Source organism: Coptis chinensis, chromosome 9 (assembly GCF_015680905.1).
Source record: "Coptis chinensis isolate HL-2020 chromosome 9, ASM1568090v1, whole genome shotgun sequence".
Lineage (NCBI taxonomy): Eukaryota > Viridiplantae > Streptophyta > Magnoliopsida > Ranunculales > Ranunculaceae > Coptis > Coptis chinensis.
In genome coordinates this window covers 52232024-52253626 of record NC_141464.1, presented here as the reverse complement: position 1 = coordinate 52253626, position 21603 = coordinate 52232024, and the positions used below count along the sequence as shown (strand labels likewise).

The 21603-nt window shown below is 38.1% G+C and overlaps 2 protein-coding genes, 1 long non-coding RNA gene and 2 pseudogenes across 4 annotated transcripts; 3 read left to right on the top strand and 2 right to left on the bottom strand.

The window, feature by feature from the left end:
- On the top strand, nucleotides 1–399 carry LOC147476608 (uncharacterized). The gene is made up of 2 exons (XR_015209483.1): nucleotides 1–54; nucleotides 144–399. It is a non-coding gene; the product is annotated as an uncharacterized LOC147476608 (long non-coding RNA).
- A 3197-nt stretch (nucleotides 400–3596) lies between these two features.
- On the top strand, nucleotides 3597–8173 carry LOC147476607 (triose phosphate/phosphate translocator, chloroplastic-like; annotated as a pseudogene). Its single transcript, XR_015208377.1, has 12 exons — nucleotides 3597–4144; nucleotides 4239–4304; nucleotides 4457–4522; nucleotides 4920–4998; nucleotides 5242–5362; nucleotides 5451–5545; nucleotides 6309–6421; nucleotides 6525–6605; nucleotides 6853–6969; nucleotides 7249–7348; nucleotides 7464–7564; nucleotides 7889–8173. The product of XR_015208377.1 is annotated as a triose phosphate/phosphate translocator, chloroplastic-like (transcript).
- A 2227-nt stretch (nucleotides 8174–10400) lies between these two features.
- On the bottom strand, nucleotides 10401–13584 carry LOC147476606 (uncharacterized). Its single transcript, XM_086582971.1, is given in 4 exon segments — nucleotides 10401–11065; nucleotides 12774–13003; nucleotides 13006–13191; nucleotides 13287–13584. Coding segments are annotated over 4 exon segments (1023 nt in total). The 5' UTR covers nucleotides 13452–13584; the 3' UTR covers nucleotides 10401–10623.
- Nucleotides 13585–14416: 832 nt separating this feature from the next.
- On the bottom strand, nucleotides 14417–17214 carry LOC147476605 (subtilisin-like protease SBT1.6 pseudogene; annotated as a pseudogene).
- Nucleotides 17215–18254: 1040 nt separating this feature from the next.
- LOC147476604 (uncharacterized) lies at nucleotides 18255–19729 on the top strand. Its single transcript, XM_086583698.1, has one exon. The coding sequence runs from the start codon at nucleotides 18362–18364 to the stop codon at nucleotides 19328–19330; it is 969 nt and encodes a 322-aa protein (XP_086439824.1). The 5' UTR covers nucleotides 18255–18361; the 3' UTR covers nucleotides 19331–19729.
- The last annotated feature ends 1874 nt before the right edge of the window (nucleotides 19730–21603 follow it).

Genomic DNA, 21603 nt, shown 5'->3' with positions numbered 1-21603 from the left:
GGATGTTGAGATCCTCTCTAACAAGAGTTAGAGACAAGTTAATTGTTCCAAATGGTATACCTCTCAACTGTATTTTTTTTTTGTAACTTATTATATATAATCGATTTCATGTTCACATATATTTTCCTAAATTCGATTCGTAGGCAAGTATTACCTTGGTGATGCGGGTTTTCCACACGCTCCTGGTTTTATGACGCCTTATCGTGGGACTAGATATCATCTGGCTGAACGTCTAGGACGAGAACCAGAAACAGCCAAGGAGTTATACAACTATCGCCACTCATCTTTGCGCAATGTGATTGAGCGTGTATTTGGGTTGTTAAAAAAACGTTTCGCTTACTTGAGGACAACCCCGTTTTATCCTGTTGATACACAGATAAAGCTAATACTTGCTTGTTGTATTTTGCATAACATAATACTAGATGATGATCCAAATGATAATGGCAATGAATGGGTAGACGAGCCTGAGGAGCAACACAATGATTTAGTAAATGGCCGAGGAAATGGCAAAGACTTGAACCAAATAATGATGGACAAATTTTAGGAATCAACTTACAACGACAATGTGGAATGAACGCCCCCTCGTAGAAATAATTAGTTTGTCTTTATATGATATGATTTTATGATAAATATTTTTTATGAAATTTCATCTTTGTGGTATGTTAATAGTATTTTTTATTATTATTTTGAACAACTTTATTGGTTTCATTTTTTATCCATTTATTTGTTGGGGTCGGGTAATAATTAATAGGACTAATTTTACATTGTAAATTAGATGAATATATTTTCAACTATTTTATTAAATAGGTATGGAATCCCAATCTGAATCTCGGACCAGAAGTTTCAACAATTCGGTCATTTATTTTGGAATGACAGGATGGACCAGTGATGTTGGACACGCCGTGAACAAGCGCCGCTTGGTAACAAAGGCCAAGGGGATGGAAAGTTGTAGCATATACAGCAGTGGTTAACAATGTGTTGCACATATGCGAGAATGAAAATCACGAAAGTACCAATGCTAGAAACCGTTTGAAGACATGGAAGAAAATTGTGAGCGGAGTGAGAATTACTAGGTTTGAGTGGTTTTGGCTGGGATGATCAGAAGAAAACTGCTATGCCGATAAGTCCGTTTTGGACTGATGCTTTGAAGGTATTAGTTTTATGTATTACGTGTCATATTTTTTTTCCTAATATCCAATAAGAAGTAAACATTTAACACTTGTTATTTCATATTTGACAGGAAGGAAACATTTGAAAAAACTAAAGGGCAAGGGAATTGAGAATTATGCGAGAACTTCTTGAAGTGGTAGGGAATGATCAAGCAAATGGCTTGAGAGAGACAACTACAACCATGGCTGATGAAGACATGCATGCTAATGATGATCTGTAAGACAATGTGAACATGGAGGATGCCGATGATAATGTTGGGGATGAGGACACAATGTCGCTTTACTCCCCGATTCGGTCCTCATCCAACCCAATCCTTGCTCAACCAAATGACAAACTAAAGGGTCGTCGGTCTATGATTGCAGGGGGTGCAACGTGAGATGGTTGGAATCGTAAGGAAATTGGTCGCATTGCAGGTGCTATGGAGTCGACAAATGAAATGAATGATTCTCTCGGGCCCCTGTGTGAGGGAAGCTTTAATTAAAAGCCTTTGCTGATGTGGATGAAGACATTAAAATTGAAGCTATGGAGTGGTTTGCTCAAGATGTTGAGAAGCTTAAGAATGTTTCTCAATATGGATCTAACATCAACGCCAACGATGGCTCGTTAGGAAGTTTAATTACAACCCGATGCCATATCCAACTCAATTTTAGTTGACATTTGGTATAAACTAAGGAACTACAGTTTAGTAGAATAAAGTAGTGTGGAAAACACTTGTTTAACATTTAGGATTTATGATTTTTAGGTTCGTTAAACTTTTTATTCCTAGCTGGCGTTAGGAGATGGTTACATTGCTTAGGCTAATAAGTAGTCTTTTAATTATTAAGTCTTTAAAATAATTGATGTGCTAATGATGTTTGTTTATTAGTGTTTGTGTTTTGCTTTGTTAAACATTATTTAGTTATATGAAATATTTACATATATAAATATTTGGTGTTAATACTTATTTAGACAGTATGCCAACTTTTTACCACGCCGCCGGTGGGTGTTATGTGGACAACCGAAATGGACTCGCTTTTGGTGGACACATTGAGAGAGCTGGAAGATGACATAAATAGAAGGGGCTTTAGAATTATTTCTTTTTGTATTGCCAATAAAGTGAGTTGCATATCGCGGTGTTGACGCCTCAGGTCCCAAGATACAGTGTCGGTTCGTCAATGGAAAAAGATCAATGAGGATATACAAAAATTGATGTCAATTGCGGGTTTGCATGGGATGATGAAACAAATCGTACAAGCCGAGGAAGCTATTTGGAGCTCTCTATCAACAATGCCGGTACTACCAAATTATATATACAAATATTCTATCTACATGCCATTTTAGTTAATACACATATGATTGACACATTTTGTAAATTTAACAGAGAGAAGGCATTTGCTACGATATCTTGGAAGATCACTTCCATACCAACGCTTTTGAATTTTTTAACGATCAAAATAATGAATGAGAATGAACCCCTATTGAAAACCAATTATCCGAGGAGCTTGGAGATCAAGTGCAACCCGACGATTGAAGAAATACCCTTCTATTTTAAATATTTTTAGTTGATTTTGAATTTCACCATTTTTTTTTAATTTCAATAAGTTTTTATGTACTTCTGTCTAAAAGTATGTGAAAAATTCTATGACAGGACATTTGTTTCTTATTTTTATGCTACAACTATTTTTAAATAAATTGATGTTCTATAATTTTGACAATGCCCATTTTATATGTTAGCTTAGATAAATTATAATTGACGATGTATAATATGTTGTACTGTATAAAATTTGATCTTCAGATTTATATATTGTGTTTGGAAAGACTATTATTTTGGTTTTGTGAAATACTTGACAAAAAAAAAATTAACAAAAATGGTTTGGGAAATTGATGTGAGAATTCTTAGCAGCCAAACAACATGTGGGAAATTGACAGTGAGAATTACCGAGAATTCTCACAGTTTGCCAAACAACTATAATTCTCACATAATCATGAGAATCGGATTCCATTAGAATTTTAACTCTCACGAGAATTCCATTTCTCGTTTCCAAACGCACCCTAAGTATATAACTTAAGAAAACAGATTTTCCCACTTTTCAAATAACAACCAAACAACTGGAAAACATATTTTTGTTAAGCGAATTCTTTGAATTCAATTTCAGGGTTTCTGATTTCCATTTGAAACAAAATTCAAAGAACCAAACACAGCCTTCCTATTTTCTTCCAACAAAAAGAGTGTATTAAATATTGTCTGATCTAACATGTGGCAACCTCCTAATATGGTCCCATTCTTTGCAAATTAAACCAAATTGGGATTGACAAAATTTGAGATAATAACAGTAAATATCTCATATCTCATTATCCACAAAAACTCCATTCCCATTACTCCCATGAACCAAAAAAGGTGATAAGGATTTTCAGATTTTGAAGAACAAAACACCTCCTTTCACTCGGACCTTTCCCTCAAGATAAGGCCATGGCCCACCCCAACCAATAATATCCCATTCCTATCCCATAACTCCTTCACTCACCATATTAAACTACTCCCGCTTCCTCACTACCTTTATCTCCAAACACCAACGGTCATAGATGAAGGTTGTAACTTAAATATAACACACAAACCAATGGATCATGAAATTATTGTTAAAACTAACCAACCGTTTTTGCAAGTCTTAAAAAAACACTCTTTATTTCTTCACTCTGTTTTTTTTTTTTGCTCAATCCATTTTTCTTCAATGGAGTCAAAAGTGTTAACTAACACTACCACCATTCCAACTGGTCTACTTCGTCTTCGAAAACCAGTTCGAGGGAAAAGTGTTACGTTTACAGTAGTGAAACCCATTGCACGTGATGTTAAGGTAGCTGGTGGTGGGAATTTAATATGGGGAAGACAACTTCGACCAGCATTGTTACTTGAGAAGTCACCAGTTATTAAGACTTCATCTGTAAAACGTTTAGCTGCTGCGTCTTCTTCTTCTCCGGCTGAAGGAAGCGATGGAGGGTGAGGTCCGTTTTTTTGATGAATTTAGTACAAGTCTATATTTCAGCTTAGTTAATCTGACCCAAGCTTCATTTTTGTTGTTTATTTATTGTAGGGTAGTGAAGGTTGGGTTTTTGGAGAAGTACCCATTTTTAATTACTGGATTCTTCTTCTTCATGTGGTATGTGCAATTTTATTTTATTTTTTTATTCATTATTTTATGTTAGCACTGTTTTTTAGTTATAATTAGTCAATTGTTATTATGTGTGTTTGTGTGATTTAATATTTGTTTACGTTGGTGAAATGACAGAATTGACTTTTGTTGTTTTGCAGGTACTTTTTGAATGTGATCTTCAATATACTTAACAAGAAGATCTATAATTACTTCCCATACCCTTAGTATGTGTTCTCTGCCCTTTTCTTGTATCTATTTTTTTTATCGAGTTCAATTTTGTATTTTTGTATTTTTTTTTTTTGGACCTATTATGTGCATGACTTGGCAATTGCCACAATTGTTTAATGGATTTTAAAGTTTTTCTCCTAAAGTTAGGAATTCACAATGGTATTCTTAGTATAATATATATCGTACCTTAAAGAAATTCAATCTTGTAAGACTAATATTTATCATCATACTAAAAAATCATTACCTAGTTCAGTGTCAAGTGTATCAGAGAAATTGTGGTTTGATATTAGAGTTCGTTATTATTTCATAAATGCATTTGTTAGGGCCTTTTGTGACTATTCTCTACGTTTCTAGTATAGACCTATTAATATGTTCTACTATGGGAATGTGCAGTTTTGTATCTGTGATTCATTTGGCTGTTGGAGTGGTATACTGTTTGGTCAGCTGGGCTGTGGGACTTCCAAAGCGTGCTGTAAGTGAGATTGTAGTTCATTCTAATGTTGAAGAAATTGTTATTTTGTAGAATATATTGATGGACAGATAAGTTGGGTTTAGAAAAGTTGTGGAAGTTTGGCAGTGAAACTGTGTATTATAAGCCTATCGGATTGGTGATAGCTTTCCCCCAAGGCTTTCAGTCTCCCTATTACGGATGTTGCATCATTTTATACTCTCATATGTTATGTACAATGTCATTTAACGTCCTTTGTAAATGTAGCCAATGGACTCAAACCAACTCAAATTGCTCATTCCTGTTGCCGTATGCCATGCATTGGGTCATGTGACTAGCAACGCCTCGCTTGCTGCAGTTGCAGTTTCATTCACTCATACAATCAAATGTACGCATAAAATCCTTACTTATGATTGAAATTATAGCAAATTCAGCTCTCCAGGAAACTTCCTCAGGTTGACTTCAATTCATTGCAGCCTTGGAGCCCTTCTTCAATGCATCTGCATCTCAGTTCATACTTGGACAGCAGATACCCTCTCACTGTGGCTATCTTTAGCCCCCGTTGTGATTGGTAAGCTGGAAACTTTTTGTTATCTATCCTGGCATCTATACATTTCAGAAAGCCATTGATTTTTAGTGGTCAAGTCTGTTTCCATTCTGAAAATTTTGAGTCATACTATAACGAGCTTTGACAAGATTGTATTGAAACTAAATAGATAATTATAACGATTTCTATGTCTGGTGTTCAAACCAATGTTGTACTCCCCTCCTCTCACTGGAAGTTTTAAAATATTTCTCGGTGTACTAGTGAACCACAATGTTGTTAGCTTTTTATCAGGCCAAAAACATTGCAATCCATACCAACATATTTTTCAGATATCGTCATCTATCATCGTTCTTCAACTCTTTGACAACAAAAAAAAAAAACGAAAAGCTCTGCACTCCCTCAAGGACAGGGGCACTTGGTGCCCCCTCTAGTAAGAATGGGGACATGGTTGTCAGTCATGCCTTCCTACGATCAAGGTTCGATATTTCTGGTGTCCTTGGTGTAGAGGAACTACATGATCCTTCCTGACCTGACCTTCGTGGTTTAACTCTACGGTGGTAACTATTCTGTAGTCGGGCTATATGTATGTGTGAAGACATGCCTGATGCTAAGAATGTTATTCTAATGCATTTTAAGTAATTGTACTAAAACCTGAGAGTATCTATTTGTGTCTTGGCAACAACTGGGTTTTTCTTTAGAAGCTAAAAGCGTTTCTCAGTTTGTTATAGGTAAAAATTAACTGCAAGGTTACTTATTTTTCTATGAACTGTATCTTCGGGAAATTCAGGTGTGTCTATGGCATCTTTGACTGAGCTCTCATTCAACTGGCTTGGCTTCATTAGCGCAATGATTTCAAATATTTCATTCACTTACAGGAGTATCTACTCAAAGAAAGCCATGGTTATCTCCCATATGATTTGTATTGTTTTATGTTTTATGTTTTCTATTACCTAATTAGACTTTACTTGCTCTCATTTTATTTGCTGATACTTACTTGTTGCAGACTGATATGGATAGCACCAATCTGTATGCTTACATTTCCATCATTGCTCTTATTGTCTGTATTCCATCGCTATCATTGTGAGTATCCTCAGTCAATTCTCCGTGTCAGATTTTTTCATATGCTGACTAATTAGACATATGTCTATACACATTTGATAATGATCTTAATTTATCATTCTAATTAAGTTTTAGCTTTTCTTCATAAGTCTTACAATTAATGTGTACTTATTCCTACTACAAATGATACTTCCTAGTTCAAAGGATGTCTTCCTCTTATATAATGGAGATATTTTTCCTGATCGAATATTCTTGTTGGCTTTGATGTACAGTTGGAGGGACCTCAACTGATGAAACATGGCATTAGTGATGCAATAGCCAAAGTTGGTATGACCAAGTTCATTTCGGATCTTTTTTGGGTTGGAATGTTTTACCACCTTTACAATCAGGTATTTATCTTACTAGTATACTGCAACACAATTGTAAAAAGAACTGATAACATGGTGGTAATGTTGGCAACCTCATTTTAAGGGATAGGACAAATATATTTACCTGGACATTTAAGTTTCCATTTAGAAAGCAACCATGACAAACTTATACATATCTCTGTACCGAAAGATGATATTACTATCTTCTGTCATAGTAGTCTCATGATGCATAATGTTGTATTATCTGCTTCGAATGATGATCTCAACGATGAACCCCTTTTTCCCCCGTGACTGTTTCAGTTGGCAACCAACACCCTCGAGAGAGTGGCACCTCTTACTCACGCAGTTGGCAATGTATTGAAACGTGTGTTTGTGATAGGTTTCTCAATTGTTGTCTTTGGTAAGATCCACTTTTCTCTTGCTTGGTTCTCCAGTTTCGGTTCTGCTTGATCCCCAGATATTCGTCAATATTCACAAACGAGGTGCCGAACAGGCTAACCCTAAACTTTGTACAGGCAACAAGATTTCGACACAAACAGGCATTGGAACAGCCATTGCAATTGCTGGAGTAGCAATCTACTCATACCTCAAGGCCAAGATAGAAGAAGAGAAGCGGGTAAGTCTTGACACTTGTTTCCTTCCATATATAGGTGCCCCAAGACCTATAAAGGGTGAAATTGACTTATCAACCTTTTTATTGGTTTACCTCATGAGCTTCCCATCAGCACACATCCTCCGTATATGCTTGGATTCTTAGTGCCTTTGGCAGTACTCCGGTTTTGAGTTCCCATTATAATTGAATTACATACCTGAACTCCGGACAGATTTTTTTAATTTGTCTATAAACAGAATACTATTTCAGGGTACTGATCACTTACTCCATACCTAAAGGTCACTGGGTCAGGCATCTAACTTACACTTTTTGTTTTCATGGTGGCAGCAAAAGAAAGCTACCTGAGAGCAAACGAGCTATATGTATTCGGAGAAACATTTTGTGGTGTAAATTTCAGAATCTCATCTTTGTGGTTCACAGTTATTTGTAATTTTTGCTTACTTTGATTTGGAATACACTCCCATGCGGACAGAAAATAAGGGTCTCGCAGTATTTATCTCTAATCATGCATTAACTGTCAGGAGTTAATAAGAGTTTTTTGGCAGTGTTAGAAACATGTTTGTGAATAGAACATTGTCAACATTATCATTTAAGCTGCAGATTGACCCACCAGTTCTTGATTCTTATTTTCTTTTCATAGTTTGAGCAGAGTTTTCTACTGTAAAATTTTGGTTGTTTTTCAGTTTTCTCGTAAGTTCATGATTAGGTATATGTATACCCCATATATACCTTCTTTCGAGCATCTTCCCCTCAAAGGCTTAAATACTACAGCATGCAAGTTCACAAAAAGCACAACGAGGCCATATGACAGAACATACAAACGACATAATATAATCAACTAAAGAAGCAAAATGTACTTTCTGAATTGATGAACTAATTAAAGAATCCAAAAACTATAATTTCATGAATCAAGGCTGTAACATACAAATCTAACTACTTGAAGCAATCAAAGCCACAAAGCATCATTTTGCTTCCAAAAGATATAAGAGTAACAAGATGCAGTAGCCATATACTTACCCACTTGCAATTGCATCACCCATCTCCCTACATATCTTCAGTTGTGATATTCTGAAATTTGGATGAGTGCACACACACACACAAGGAGATTGAAGAGACGAAACTCTTGAATTATTCTGAAGTTCTTAATACAAAATGACCTGATCACAAGACGTACTTGTTTAGAACTTAGAAGGTCCTAGATCCTCTTAGGATACCTAGAACTTTATCTATGACCTTGATTTAATTTTCAACATCTTCATCTTCTCTGTAGCTCCTTTATAAAGCTCCTCAAGGCTACAATATGACTTTGGTTTAATTTCTAACATCTTCATCTTCTCAGTAGTTCCTTCATAAAGCTCCTCAAGGCTACAATGTTGTTCTTTGTTTTTAATTGCAGTGGCTTTATGAGCACCTTGACCCATCGAACCACCCTCGGCTAACATGGCAATCAACACATCTTCACCAAATTTATCATCCCTCTGGCGTCCACCACTATCTCCCATTCCTGCAAGTAGGCTCAGAATACGGACCAACTTCACAAAAGTATCGTCAGGACTTCCAGGATTGTATCCGGTGTGGAAGAAAGATGCCCCTTCTGGTGGAGGAACTTGGCCTTTAATCTCGTCTTCACCACCACATTCATCATCACTTAGATCCTAAAGGTTTTCAAAACAATAAACAAAGCCCTCTTAGATCTGCTAAAATTAAGCAAAAAAATAGATGCTCCTAAAGTTAATCACAATAAACATATATCCCTCATCAGCTTCAGCTGTACTTGTTTATATTGATACACCGTACTTGTTTATGGTTATAGTCATGAAGTAGCTAGGAGCATGCAATGGGGGGTCAGCATGTTGGCCACCCTATACAACATCTTTGTTTTGTTTCAAGTTTTAATATATTCTCACTTACCAAGCAAAAAAAGCTTCAGCCTGAAGTGCAGCTAGGGTTCTAGTAGAACCTTTCCGTTCAAGATAAGCAACAATCGAAAGGAAAAGCGTATCGCTGAATCTGCTCCTCTTCTTCTTCTTCTGCTTGTCTTTGTTTAATCACTTCTAATGGGTTTAAGGTTTTGTGTGATGAATCTTTATTTTTATTGTTTTTGTTCCTCATGGTTTCCAGTACGTATGTAGTGACTTGGCGAACAAGATTTGGTGGTGAGTGTTTTCTTGCGGCTAACTTTGTCCTACCTTCAAGTCCATCCGCAATATATAGATGGGAAGTAGGACTTATTTTTTTGTTTACGTCTTCTGTGTTCTCTTTTGTCTTTCTTTTTTTCATAGTTTTCTCTTTTCAGTTAACATCACATAGAACCCTGGAAAAAGAGAGAGAAACATAGTAGATCATGACTTACGAGAAAACTGAGTGGTTTGAGGCAATTTGTGCGAGAAAATTAAAAGGATGGAAACATGGAATTACATATTTATCCATAGCAATTAAATGTTTTATCGGTTGTTTGGAATTGATTAAAGGATAAAAACGGGACAAAAAAAGCATACACGAATTTTAAGGTTCCCATGGGCAATGGGCAAGCAGGTGGAGTTCGTGCTTGTAGGAACCTTTGGGCGGATCACTATCAAACATGTTCCAGACCCCAAGCTGCATCATTAAAATGAGGTCACAGAAGCAGAATTCGTCCCAACTAGTATAATTCTGTATTGACAAGGCCATCTACAATTTGCAGCTATTCTGAAGAACAGGTCAAGTGACTACCAGTAGGCATAGCAGGAGGTTGGTGTACTTAGCAATGTATCAGTACTTCAGTAGGCACCGCAGACAAGGGGACAGCACAAAGCCGGGTTCACCAGAAAGAATACTCTGAAAAGAAAATTGTTCTCTATGTTTCTAATAGGTTTCTATTATCCTCTGTGCACTCAAGAGGCGAAAATGGGATCCTCAATAGCAACCACGCAATACATGTTCTCGAGCAATCATTTTTCTGCTTATTAACTAATAAAATTACAAATGTAATGAAACAAGCAACACATTAACAGAAAATTATAGCCAAACTCAGAATATTCACAGTAGTTCTCTTGTCATAGTTTGATTACTGGTGACGATAATCAAGCTGGAGGCAACAGTCTCTTCATTCCAGCCTTCTGTTCTGCTGTAAGCCTTGCAGGAAACTTGATGTTAAACTTGATTCTCAAGTTACCCTTCTTTGAGGGGTCTTTTGGAATAGGCATTCCTTCTCTTGGTACAACTTCCTCATAAGTTGGATGGATCACATTTGTTATGGGAATAGTCAGGTTCCTCCCATCCAGTGTTGTGAGATGCACAGTGTATCCTGTCAAAGCTTCAACTAATGAAATCCTCTGCGTGACAATAAGGTCATTCCCATCCCTTGTAAACAGGCTATGTGGCTTCTCATCAATGATGAAGACAAGGTCCGCTGGGATAACATTTGGCCTCTCATTCCCTTTCTCAGGGAAGGTGATCTTTGTACCTTTCTTCCAACCAGGCTTGATGTCAATAGTTAATATTTCCTCAACTGGCATCGTTCTCCTGCACAAAATAAACACATACAGGTAAGATACTAAAATCAAAATAGAAGGGTTTATTTCCTTTAAAGAGCCCAGGGAAATTATGCGATGAAAAAAATACTGATCAAGCAGAAAGCAACACAAGAACACCAATATCTTATATTAAGAAGACATAGATAGTTCAATAATTTTGCAGCTCTTTCACTCCCATTCCCTTTCTTAATAAAATCACAAAGTTGCTAACACAAATTCAAATTAAAGTTATTATGTACAAAATTGTAATGGCCATTAAGACCTCTGATCAACATCCAGTTGGAGGACGAATTAGTAAGATTGTCATAGACTGATAAGTGACAACACCTAAAGTACACAACATTACTGTTTGTTTGTGTTTCTGATTACCTAAACTCTAGCCTATGTTTAGTTAAAGGTGAAGAAAGTGGGTGTAGTAAATAACAAATGCAGGAGAAACATAAGGAAGAGATGGAACAAAGACACAACAAGTTTGAAGAAATCCCAGCTCTCTCACTTGTCACCAACTCTGTTATTCAACAGCTTTAACTTAATAACGATACAACACCAGAAATTGGAAATAAATAAATAATAAGTCATCAATCGGTGCCAAAATTGTTTAGACCTATGTTACATGGACACTCCATATTTTAAAAAAATCCGTGCCGAATATGTATCCATGTGTCCATGTCGGACACACACGGACACATTGTATGTGATATACCTCAACTTCTGATATTTAGCCGTGTCAGACACTACGTATCCGTGTTGGATACGGACACACGGACAATGTAACTTAGGTTTAGACTCTTCACGCCTGGTTGGACTTGAGATGACCACTTTTTCAATAGCCACTCCTGCTCAAAAGGGATACAATTTTTACATGCGATCCTCAAGCTAAAGACTGGACTGATAAATGGAACATAATCTAAATAGTTTCATGCTGAAATATCTTCAAGGGTATACAAAAATCTTGTAGAGGGACTAATACTCCTGGGACACGAGGGATGCCAGCTATCATCATGTATAGAAGTCACTTTTCGGGCTAGACCACAGGAGGTCATACCCTGAAGAGTGTCCTGCAACACTTTTCCATGCCCAGAATCCAGCACCTAGCATCTAGAACTGGATACCCAACAAATGATTTTTACAATTTAAGAAAATCTGACCAACATATTAATTCTAATCAGGATAAACACAACAGGTTCTATTTATTGCAACTGAATGGTGCCAATTTGGGGTACTGCCATTGGAGCAAAAAAAAAAAAAAAAATTGATAGTTTGATACCAAATATAGCAATTCAGATCCAACACCAGAGATGCTCGATCTTATAGTCTGAATGAGGGATTCAGATCCTACGGTATTTTCAAGAAAAGCAGTCAAAACTAAACTCTGAAATAAACAATGTAAAGTATGTCTAAACAACATAGAGCTAGAATTTCACCCAATCCAGTTAATCATTGAGACCATTGATGTTGCATATAGAAATTCCAATCAAGCAAGCATGAGCCAATACACAATTCAGTCAATCAAATTACCATTTAATCCCTGTATCTTCCAAACGTATAAAACCATATATTATCAACTAAATAAGCAGAAACTATGACTACTAAAAAGATTCAATTGCTTAATTTCATGAAAAAGGCTATTAAAACAATGTCATAAAGCATGATTATGTATTAAAAGATATTGGGATTAAGAGAGCAGAAGCACTCACCCACTAGCATCAGCAATCTCCCTAGATATCTTCATCTTCTTAGTAGTCCCTTTGTAAAGCTCCTCAAGAGTACAAGGCACTTTGTTTTCAATTGGAGGAGCCTTCCTCACACCTTGACTCATCGAACCACCCTCTCCTCCAAACGAGGCAAATACATCTTCTCCAAACATACCACCAAACCTACCACCCCTCATTCCTCCACCACCTCCCATTCCTCCAAAGGGTCCTGAGAATCCGAAAACTCAGCAAAAATATCATCAGGACTTCTAGGATTGAATTTGAAAGTTGTCTGTCCATCTCCAGTGTGGAAATAAGTTGCCCCTTCAGGTCCACCTGCACCTGGTGGAGGAACTTGGCCTTTTAGCCCATCTTCACCATATTGATCATAAACAGCTCTCTTCTGTGGATCACTTAAAACCTATAAAATGTCACACAACAGACTAGACTAGTTAGCAATATCAAATTTAAGATTTTGAACAAATTAAAGAAGTAAAAAGAGTGAAAAAAACATACCTCATAAGCCTCAGAGATCTCTTTGAACTTAGCTTCAGCTTCTTTTTTATTATTTGGATTCTTATCAGGGTGCCACTTCATAGCAAGTTTTCTATAAGCTTTCTTTAAGTCATCATCTTTAGCACTCTTATCAACTCCTAATACTTTGTAATAATCAACACCCATATCTTCTTTTTCTTCTCTTTCTTAATAAAAATATAATCTTTTTGCTATATCTCTTCTTGTTTTAACAGCAGCAGTGAGGGTATGTCTGGAATTAATGTGGAGGGCGTGGAATGTTCCAGAAGTTTCAGCAGGTGTCCAGAAAGAGAAAAAGGTAATAATGACACTTCTTTCCGTTTTTTTCACAGTTTTTGGACTTTTGTGGTGAAAAAAGAGAAAATGGAAAGATCTGGATTTGGATTTTGTACAGGAGTTTAAAAGCCCTTTTTGGGCCCATCTTCGTAAGGTTGTCTGCCTAAAATATAGATGCTAAAGTACTAATCTTCACCTATCACAATTTACATCACTTCTTTACTTAAACCCTGATAAGGTGTACGTGTTTGGTTAGTGGTTACTTGCTGGAAAACTTAGTCTTAAAGATAAATTTCTGATTATTTTGTTTTGTGTGGAATTTGGAGCTTATGTTTTACTGGGATTTCTAATAATTTTAATTAATTTACAGACATGCTCACAGAAATGTCGTGTTTCTACGTGTTGTAACACTTCCTATTGTATCTTTATTGTTGTAAAACCCATTTTTAAAATGAGAGATGGCATTTGGTTTTGGCTCTGGGACTTTAGAATTAGAACTATAGTGATACAGTTGATCAGTGCCGTGTATGGTTCCTTAAATATCTTAGGTGAAGGAGTGATTGCTTTTGCAGGAGCATACTATTGAGTTTTCTACCTCTATTGAAACACAAAGGATGCAGGTACACGTTTTTTATTTTGGTATATATAATCTTCTGTTCAATATGGTCAGATAATAACATACAAATAAAAGTGGTTAAAGGTGAAGTTTCTAGCGAAGAAGAAAATAACACACAGTACAGATATCTAAAGATATGTCCCCAACTAAACAAAGGCACACTGTGTGGTGCACCCAATAGCTTTAACCCTCCAAAAAAGAAGAAGAAGAAGAAGAAGAACAGTGCCAATGAGAGCCAAATCTGAACAGTGAAGGCAAATTTTAAAAACGATGCAAAAAAATTCGTTAAATTTTTTATATAATAACAAAAACAAGGGTTTAATCTTGCAGACAATGAAACCAGAGAATATATCATATATGGCTAGGCTTTTGTATAATCAACCAATCCTTCTCCTCTTCAATGTAATTCCAAGTGCTTTTAGCTTCGAGTAATGCTTGGAACAGTTGTGAAAATTCCTTTTACCATGTTCTTCGTGCTTGTAATTGGGATATCCAGCTAGCTTTTATAGAAAAGCAAATTTATCAGAGCTTACATGTTTGTCATCAAAAGGAGGTGGTGTTACATGTTTGTCATCAACCCACTTGAGGTAGCCATATATTGGGCTTTGTTCTTTTTCGTCAATCAACTACACTTGCAACAAACCTTTGCTTTTGGTCTTTGCTGGTGAATATAAGAGTGTTTGGCACTTAGGCTCTATGTGGATTCTCATTCCATTAGGGAACTCTGAAACTGCTGCTCGATAGACAGAATTGTCATCTCCAATGTTCGTCACAACCCTGGTGAAGTTTTTCACCATTGGAAAAATAGTATCTTTTGAAGTGACAACAACAAAAGAAGGATAATTTAGATCAGGTGTGTTGTCTCAACAACTCCATTGGCTTCGTCTAAGGACAGTACTCATCTGCTGATTTGTGTAATTAAGGCTGCATAAGAACTCAACGTAATCTAGGAAGTAAATATCATATATTAGCCCAGGGTCCATAGCTTTATTTGGGTTGATATGGCCTGCCCCGAAGTCAAGAGGTGTAGCCGGCAATCCAGTTGACGAATCTTTTATTGTTGTGTGTGTGTTATCAGTGACACTTGCAGTGGTCATTATTGCCGAACGAATCACTGCTGGACTCCAATATTGGTAAACGGCCTTCAGCAATGCTGCTACTCCTGCCACATGAGGTGCCGCCACTGATGTACCCGACTTTAGTGCATATTCAGTCACCAAAGAATATATTCCCACATCCATAACTGGTTTATTTGGGACTACCGCTGCTTAGCACGTCCTGTCCTGGAGCTAGGATGTCCGGTTTTAGAACACCTGGGCTAATCGGGTCTGGTCCTTGTGAAGAAAAATCTGCAACCTGAGGTGCAGGTTTAATTCCTACCTTTGTTGTCACAAATTTCATCTCCCTCACCATTGAATTATTTGTACCCATTGCATAATTCCTTACTAGAGAACCAACTCTCATTTCTAAAATAAAGGTAGGCATGGAGTACCCATCTGCGTCCAGGGCTAGAGTTGGCTTATCAGCTAAAAATATACCAGCAAGTGCGCCAGCTCCAACCTCTGACATTTTCCCCCTAATGTCTTCACCACGATTGGTGTCGCACAAAAACACCTTACCAGTTACTTCAGTTGTATCCAAAGCAGAGAACTCAACAGTTTGCTTTGCTTGCTTATGTTGGTTTTTCCATATATAGTTCAAAGGTGTGTTATTAGTGATAGAAATGCTTCGAGGGAAGTAAGATGTTCCTTCTAGAGTTTGACCATTGGCAAGAGTCAATATTCTAAGAAACTTCGATCAACAGTGCCTGCCCCCACTGTTATTATCCATGGAGCTCCGTTGTATGTTGTATTGGGATAGTAATCATTACCAGCTGCACAGACTACAACAATACCTTTCTCAATCGCTGAAAGTGACGAATGGCAATGACATCAAAGACATGATATCGACACCATCTGCAATTGCTTGGTCCATTCCAGCAAGCACATCAGTTGCAGCACTCTCTAAAGTCCATTGCCAAAGGACTTTGTACATGGCAAAGGGGTGCACCAGGGGCTTACTCCTCTATATGTTCCCAGGCCATGGCATATCCAAAGTGTCCTGCACTGATTACAGTGTTACCGACAGCTGTTGAGGATGTGTGAGTTCCATGTCCCTTGAAGTCTCTTGGCAAGTCATAGTCAAAATCCTTGGATATGTTTATACCCCAAGCTTGGAGTCCTTTGCTGAAGGACCGAGCCCCTATAAGCTTCAAGTTACAATTGGAAGGGCTGAATGACGTTCCATTTTCACAGATGCCTTTCCATCTCTCTAGCACTGGTGTGTCATTCCTCTGTCGTTGAAACTATTGCTTTCTGGCCTGGCCAAATGCCAGTGTCAAGTATTCCGACAATCACATCTTTTCCATATGAAGCTGCAGGCCATAGTCCAGAACCATGTTTCAAGCCAAGGAATTTGGGGGTGCGAGTGGTGAATAGCTTACCATATGCCTCACGATATGTGGCAATATGAGCTGGTAGTTTCTCCAACTCAGATAGCTGAGATGGTGTTAGTCTGGCACTGAAGCCATGCATCGCATAGATGTAGGAGTAGAGTAATATAATTAATGTGTCTTCATTGTAGGTAGCGTGAGATGATGAGAGTGATGCCAGGGTGGATTGATGCCATGATTCATGTGTTGAGAAGGATGCTGGTTTGTATGAGTGGTCCATGTGGACGATGTAAGTCTGGGCTTCTTCCGAGGTCGGCAATGCTTTGTTGCTTGCCACTAATGATAGAAGTAGCCATAGATAGCTTGAGAAGAGGTGGGAGAACCCCTTCATCGTCAGAGTCTTCATGAGTTCAAAGATAGATTATGAGCAGAGAAAGAAGGACAAAATATTATGACCTTAGTTCATTTCGTAGCGTTAAAATCTGTTTCAATTGGTAGATTGGCGATCTCTTCCATAACGCAGTTTGATGTAAGGACAAGTATTTGTGTAACTAATAAATAACAAGTTTTTGGGATGTTCCTATTGTTGTCATATACACAATATCGGCCTACTATTAAGAAAGAAAACAACTCATCTTAGAGTTTAGTGTGTATGGCTTACTATTATATATTGATTTCTGTTTCCTTCAATCCTTTGACTTGTATCTAATTTGCATATACTATTGTAGAATTATTTAGTCTCGTCTATGAGGCACAAGGCCAAAGGTATGTACCTATCGGAAATTCTGAATGTCTAGTTCAAAGAATCTTCTGTTGTGGTTCGAAAAAGAATTAATTCTAGACTTTTTGATGCTGGGGGAATTTGGTGCAGCTTCTCACTAAATTTATACAGTAAAATTTCCAGAAAGGCGCCTTGAATCCGAACTAACTTGTGTTATGCACGAATGCTTATGCAGCCAACAAAGTTACAATTCTTGTGGAGTACAGAAATGCAAGAGAAGCCCAGTTTTTTAGATTTCTACTTTTTACGCTAATTTTTTTGGGAAAAACAATCTAACGCTCAAAATATACGGATTTTACTCTAGTTCTCCTTTGATGAACAAAGTTCAATGGACATATATTATGTGGTAAAAGCTGCAGCAAGGCATGCTTCAACTCTTGATAATAGACAAGCTGTTTGGAGTGACATTCGACCAGGTTTTGTCCCAAGAGTGGAGTGCCCCTTTCGATCCTATTTTAGATTCTGTTAAGTCAGATGAAATGTAATCTTATTATCTCTCTGTACACATTCTTTTATTCGTAATACTACTCCTTACTTGTGTGCAAAAAAATAAAACTTCAATAATTTGTAAGGTGCTTACTTTACAGTTTTTGAGAAATTGAATGTTTATAGAATTTGCACAATGTTTGTAAAATGATTTACTTGTTTTATTTCTCATTCATTTTCAAACTACCCAATGAGAACCAAAGCGCGCCTAATAAGGTTCGAGTCGGTATGGTTGACTTTTGACCAATTTTACATTTTAATGCTCCCGCCAATTCCCCAACTGTTTCGTACGCGTTCATCATGGATATGAACCTTATTAATGCATGGAGTCAACCATGGTGTAGTGGTTCAAGCAAACAAGTGGGTTAAGCTTATAAAAGCAGAAGATCAGAAGAAGTAGAAAGGCAAGAAAGAAAGATTTGAGGCATCAGTAACGTGTATATTTGTGAGTTGAGTTGAGTTGAGTCATGGGTGTCTCTCACAAATGTTGGTCTTTGTTGCTTCTTTTGAGCATTGCCTTCTTGCAATTGAGTGTACTTACTCTTGGAGATGATAGAGTTGATAAGCAACTTTTTGGTGGTGGACGAGATGACGATGGGTGTCGTGTTGGAGGTAGACGATGTGGGCCTGGTGGGGGTGTTGGAGGTGGAGGAGGCTTTGGGGGTGGAGGAGGTGGTGGTATCGGTGGAGGTTCAGGAAGAGGTGGAGGATTTGGAGCTGGGGGTGGTGTAGGTGGTGGTGCTGGAGGCGGCATTGGAGGAGGTGGTGGTGCAGGCGGTGGAGGTGGTCTTGGAGGTGGGTCTGGACGTGGTGGTGGTTTTGGAGCTGGAGGTGGTGTAGGTGGTGGTGCTGGAGGAGGTCTAGGAGGAGGAGGTGGTGCTGGCGGTGGCGGTGGAGGTGGCATTGGAGGTGGCTCTGGACATGGTGGAGGCTTTGGAGCTGGTGGTGGTGTAGGTGGTGGTGCTGGAGGAGGTCTAGGAGGAGGAGGTGGTGCTGGCGGTGGCGGTGGAGGTGGCATTGGAGGTGGCTCTGGACATGGTGGAGGCTTTGGAGCTGGTGGTGGTGTGGGAAGTGGAGCTGGAGGCCTTGGAGGAGGAGGTGGTGGTGGAGGAGGAGGTGGCGGCGGCGGTATTGGAGGGGGATCGGGTCAAGGTGGAGGATTCGGTGCAGGTGGGGGTGTCGGAGGTGGGGGTGCTTCTGGAGGAGGTGGTGGTGGAGGCGGTGGGGGTGGGGGTGGTGCTGGAGGAGGGTCCGGTCATGGTGGTGGATTTGGCGCTGGTGGTGGCTTAGGAGGTGGTGTTGGTTTAGGTGGTGGAGGTAGTTTAGGAGGTGGGGTCGGTGGTGGTCATGGCGGGGGTGGAGGTGTTGGTGTTGGAGTTGGAGTAGGAGTTGGTGCTGGTAAAGGTGTTGGTGTTGGAGCCGGTGGTGGACGGTGATTCTGTCATCTACTACCGTTGGTACTTAAATAATTGCTGCCTTCTTGAATTTGATTTTGTAAAACAAGAATTGAGAATATGAGATCAAGGGCATCTTAAGTTTTGTACTTACAATACCAGTGCAATATGCCAATATGTAAGAGTAACACTGTAACAGTATGAGTGTGATCAAGTGTAATACGTCTATATTAGTGCAAATCTGTAATCTGTGATCATAATATTGTAAGCAATCAAGCAGTTCAACTGTTCTAGAACATCTCACCATATAAGCTATAGACTGATGCTGGTACAGGGGGTACTTAATGCTTTAATAGTCTATTATGTACTCCATACTTCTCAAGGTTACTGGCCTGTGAGTACTGATGATATCCATTGAAAGTGTTTGGGCCTTGATGGAACACCATTCACCACTATAATCGGCACACCGTTACTGTATGCATTTTTTTTTCCACTACAAATCACACATTTATATATTATAAAATTAAAGGGATACACTGAAAGTCTGAGCAACATTTTGGTAGAGTACTCATATCAGAAGAGCTAAGCCCATTTAGCTACATCATGAGTCTCACTATTATAACATCTTCTTAACCATCTAAAACATGAAAACTTAAATTTATTAGCAATTATGATAATTGCTTTCGTAATGCTTTGTAAAGACCAAACAATACTAGACTCATGGGAGCTCAAACTGTTGATAATGTTGATGTTGTCCCCCTCAAAAAGAAATTTTCCTCCTCCTAAGTGTTGCGACCAGCTTCACAGTTACCTCGGCTGCAAGAAGTTCACTCTCTTCTACTGACTTACTGTGAATCTCCTCACTGCAGCAGCAAGTAAAGCTCCTATTCCAAGCCATAGCAGTAGTAGATCCTGACAGAGATCTCTTATTGAAAGCAACGTCAAACCTAATATTTATAGAATCAGGCATGTGAGCGATGTTACTTATATGATAATGCAAAATAGATATATTATTATTGTTATTAGTAGATGTTGAAACATGTGGGTTATAGTTTGAATTTATATTATTGTTACTGCATGCACTTGAATCAAGTAGTTTGCTAAAATATTTGTAATCTTAAGTTGCCACTCTGAGGATGTCTAAGATATATTATTAGTGGCAGATAAGTGTTAATTACTATATGAGTTTTTTGTTCATGGGGACCAAGTTTTTGTCTCTTTTCGAGATAGCTTTCCGCCCCGGGGGTAAAGCTTAGGAAAACTTTTCAACCGCCAACAAAAACCACCTAATACAACAGATCCTTCCTCTGACCATATCTTATTCTGTCCACTTCTAACTCTACAACCATCTCAGCTGACACTATTTTTTAATATATATTTTCCACTTCTTAGATTTCTTTTTGATTATGCTTGCAGGCCGGTTAATCCTCTACAGAATCCCAGAAGATCAACATATAGTTAGTTCCTTACTCACCGCCATAGAGTTACAACAAGCATCTCTCAACAGAGATGGGTACATAAATAGAAAATCTTATTACTAAATCTTTCTCCAAGACTCTCAGCATAAACCAAGGAAAAATGTTGATGCAACATGGGACTCTACTCCAAAATCACAACAAATGGAATTTCAGTATTATCGGTAAACTCAACACAACAATTCCGTTTGATGTTGACAACGCCATGACTGCAATCCGAACACAACTGAAGAAACAAAATGGAATGGACATCCTTGTTCTAGAAGATAAATTTGTTTATGTTAAACTTTAACAACTTCACTGAAAGAATGAGATTTCTTATTGATCAGCCTCTCCATGTTCTTGGTCATCTCTTCATCATGAAGGAATTTGACGCAGGAATGGATCCAAACAAAGTTTAGTTGAGTAGTTTAGTTGGTGAACATATCAGCCGTTTGTTCTACAGATCGAACAAACACTGGAATGATAATAGCAGCTTTGACCTTTTCTCGTATGAAATGTATATCTACCTCAATATGTTTAGATCCGCTCATGAAGTCACGAATCGGAAGCAAGCATGATAGCCGAGTTGTTATCGCTGAGAATAACCCGAAGAAGGCCCTACTTGGAAATCCTAACTCACCATAGAGAACGTAACCAAAGAAGCTCCACGGGTTCCTCGAGCCATTACCACGATATTCAGCCTCCGCGAGAAGATCCGAGGTAACATTTTGTTTCTTACTTTTCCAAGATATCAGGTGTGACCCAAAGAAAGTACATAAACCGGATGTTGACCTTCTATCCGTCTTGGAACCAAAGATAATGCAGATTCAGATAACAAGGCGATCGATTGTCTACACC